This window comes from Bidens hawaiensis, unplaced genomic scaffold, assembly GCF_021521415.1.
Source record: "Bidens hawaiensis isolate Kalapana, Puna unplaced genomic scaffold, B.hawaiensis_p1.1 tig00009894_1, whole genome shotgun sequence".
In the NCBI taxonomy this organism is placed as follows: domain Eukaryota; kingdom Viridiplantae; phylum Streptophyta; class Magnoliopsida; order Asterales; family Asteraceae; genus Bidens; species Bidens hawaiensis.
The window spans coordinates 167,341-170,484 of NW_027491743.1; the positions used below are offsets into that span (position 1 = coordinate 167,341).

The 3,144-nt window shown below is 35.8% G+C and overlaps 1 protein-coding gene across 1 annotated transcript; it reads left to right on the plus strand.

Annotated features, from left to right (window-relative positions):
* The first annotated feature begins 380 nt into the window (after positions 1-380).
* On the plus strand, positions 381-1,418 carry LOC143533762 (uncharacterized). Its single transcript, XM_077028439.1, has 2 exons — positions 381-464; positions 717-1,418. The coding sequence occupies exons 1-2, from the start codon at positions 381-383 to the stop codon at positions 1,416-1,418; spliced, it is 786 nt and encodes a 261-aa protein (XP_076884554.1).
* The last annotated feature ends 1,726 nt before the right edge of the window (positions 1,419-3,144 follow it).

Below are 3,144 nucleotides of genomic sequence, written 5' to 3' on the forward strand. Positions count from 1 at the left end.
CCCGCGTTAAAAGTATAGAAAACTATTTCTTTATGAAGTTGCAGGTGGAATCAGATTCTTGAATTGGTAAAATTAGTCTAAAGATGCAATAGTAGTTCTAGGAATCTTGTTGAATGTGTTTCTTGTTATTGAAGGCATCTTTGGCCTAATTATGAAAATAATTAGGATTGGTAGTAATTATTTGCGTGTAACTAAATAAAAAGAATAACAAAGTAACAAACCAACAAAAGTGAGTCCTGGTTTTTGAAATTTGATTCAGATTCTTTGTATATTAATTATTCGTTACGTTTTTTACCGGACCAAAAGCTACGCTAGGGTGTTCATGTTTACTAGTTCGATTTTGGTGGACCATAAAAGTTTGGTTTGTTTGACCACGATCGATGGAGCAACCCGAAAAAGTATCATCGATGGTCAAATCCGTCGGTTTTTCGTTGATAAAGATGGTTACGGAAGGGAATTTGTTGGTGCGCGCCAGACCGTCGGAAATATGGCCATGTTAACTCTTTCTATTAGCGGAAGATATACATTGATTCTCCATATATTACTCATTGTTATGGTTATTGAGTTACCTTAGTTAGACAATGTTTGTTAGGTAACTTTGTGCTATTTATATCCTTTGTAATTTCCTTGACAAAACACAATGAGAATGACAAACAATTCGGTCTTCATGGTATCAAAGCTAAGGTCTTAACACAATTCCTTTTTTTCTTTTTTAGACGACACCACAAAACCCCCTCGCCGGTGACATCAAACCTGCCTTACACCCCGCATACACCGCCTCCAATATACAAAACAAAATATGTACCCTCGATGGAACTGACACGATCTACTCGTCTTGGGTCAAGTTGTTCAAACTACACTCCAAAGCATACAAGGTGCTCGATCACATCGACGACACCCCGGGACCTGATGCTGACGACCCGTCCTTCCCTCAATGGGCGGAAATTGATGCTCTTGTCCTCCAGTGGATCTACAGTACGATTTCGAAAGACTTATTATCCCGCACCCTTGAAGACGACAGTACCGCCTACCAAGCATGGACCAAAATTTATGACATCTTCATGTGCAACAAACAGTCACGAGCCGCTACCCTTGAACACGAATTCAGGAACACAACTCTTGCAGGTTGCGGTAATCTTGACGAGTATTGCAAGAATCACAAAGAAATCGCGGGTCAATTGGGCGATTTGGATCAACCGGTTAGTGTAACTCGACTGGTTATGCAAATGGTCCGCGGCTTATCGGTCGAATTGGACACCATTGGTACTATAATCAACAATAGTTGTCCGACATGGGATGAAGCACGTCAAATGGTTCAAAAGGAACAACAACGACTAGGGCTGTTCAAAAAGCTCGCGGCTCGTGGCTCGAAAATAGCTCGAAAAAAGCTTGGCTCGAAAAATCTCGACTCTAAATGAGCACGCCTCGACTCGGCTCAATTTCTAAACGAGCCGAGCTCGAGCCAGGGTCGGCTCGGCTCGTGGCTCGGTCTTGGCTCGACTCGCTAGCTCGGCTCGTTGGCTCGTTTAGATTTAACCCTAAGTTTTAATATCTATATATAATAATATCATACCAACAAATAAATAAATAAAAATTATACATAAATTATGTCACTCGATATCTAAAACCTTATAAAAGAATAACAAAAATAAAACAAATAAATTTATAAATTCTATAGTTTATAAATTTTATATAATATCATCATCATCATCATCATCATCATCATCATCGTACTCAGTATATCCCACCAATAGCAAAGCTATGGTAGGGTCTGAGGAGGGTAAGATGTAGACAGCCTTACCTCTACCCCATAAGGATAGAGAGCCTTACCTCTACCTCATATTATATAAATTTTATATAATATGTATGTTAAAATTATATTTTTTGTATTTTATAAATATGCACTCTATCAATGCTGTCTTTTAATTGGTGACACTGCCTTAAATAGTTTGGTAAGTTTTTTTTTACACAAAATGAGAACTTTTATTTCTGATTATAACTCTTATATATATGAAATTTGCAGCAGTTCCCATGGTTTCGAATCGCATACTTTGTCCTACGGACTTGTGTTTTCGTGGTCTTCCAATGGATTGTTCACGCGTGCATATAGAACTTTGGTATATTATCAGTCTTTCATATCTTTTAATTACTTATGATATAAATAAGTACAATAAATGACAATCTTAACAGGTGGCCATATCCTTTTCTTGATCTCTCATATCCATTATCTCCATTATGGTATGTTTTCTTACACGAACACGCAGTCTAGGTGTCGTGTGTGTTTTCATCAAAAAATTGGTTCTAAAATCTAAACCTTTGACATGTATGTTTGCAGGTACTTATCGGTGGGAATGTTGCACGTACCATGTTACAGAATTTTTGTTTTAGTTATTAAACTGAAGCATTTTCTCTTGTCAAAATGGTTCCCCGAGTCTAACCAATATTTTTAGATTCAAAGTCAAACATTTTGTATTTCAAGACTTGACATTAAAGAGGTATGAAACTCTCTATCCAAGATACATCAAACATCTTCTTCTTTTCAGTCTTTCTTAAAATAATTTCTAAACATAAATTTCAAACTATCAAAAACTTTTTACAGTCATTAAGATGTGATATTATCAAAAGGATAAAGATATATGATTTGGCCTTACATATAAAGGTTGAAAACTGTGAAAGTCTCATTTTTTTAACTTTTCAACCTTTTACTTTTTGAGTATTTGAGGAATGTCTGTGTTCTATATAACTTTGGTTTATCTATTAGGTTTCTACAAACAATAAAATCCCCATCATTAATCATTTGCTCAATTAAATTTACATGTACGAACACAAGCACAACCCGTTTATTTTGTTTACAAACCTAATTTCGATTATTGTTTTTAATGTATTTTAAGGATTTTTGATAGGCCAAACAAGCAAAGGAGAAGAAGAACTCGCAATGTGTTCGGGTGTTACATTTTGGCTAACCAATCCACTTTGGTCCAATTTAGTAATAGATTTAGATACCGTAAAGGAAATACCCTCATAACAATGTAATTTCTTTTATTTTAAAATATTCTTTGGGCAAAGCCTATGTTTACATGTAGAAACATGGCATGTGGCATGATTTATACATTTTTTTTTTGTAATGGGTCCTGCTAGACACGT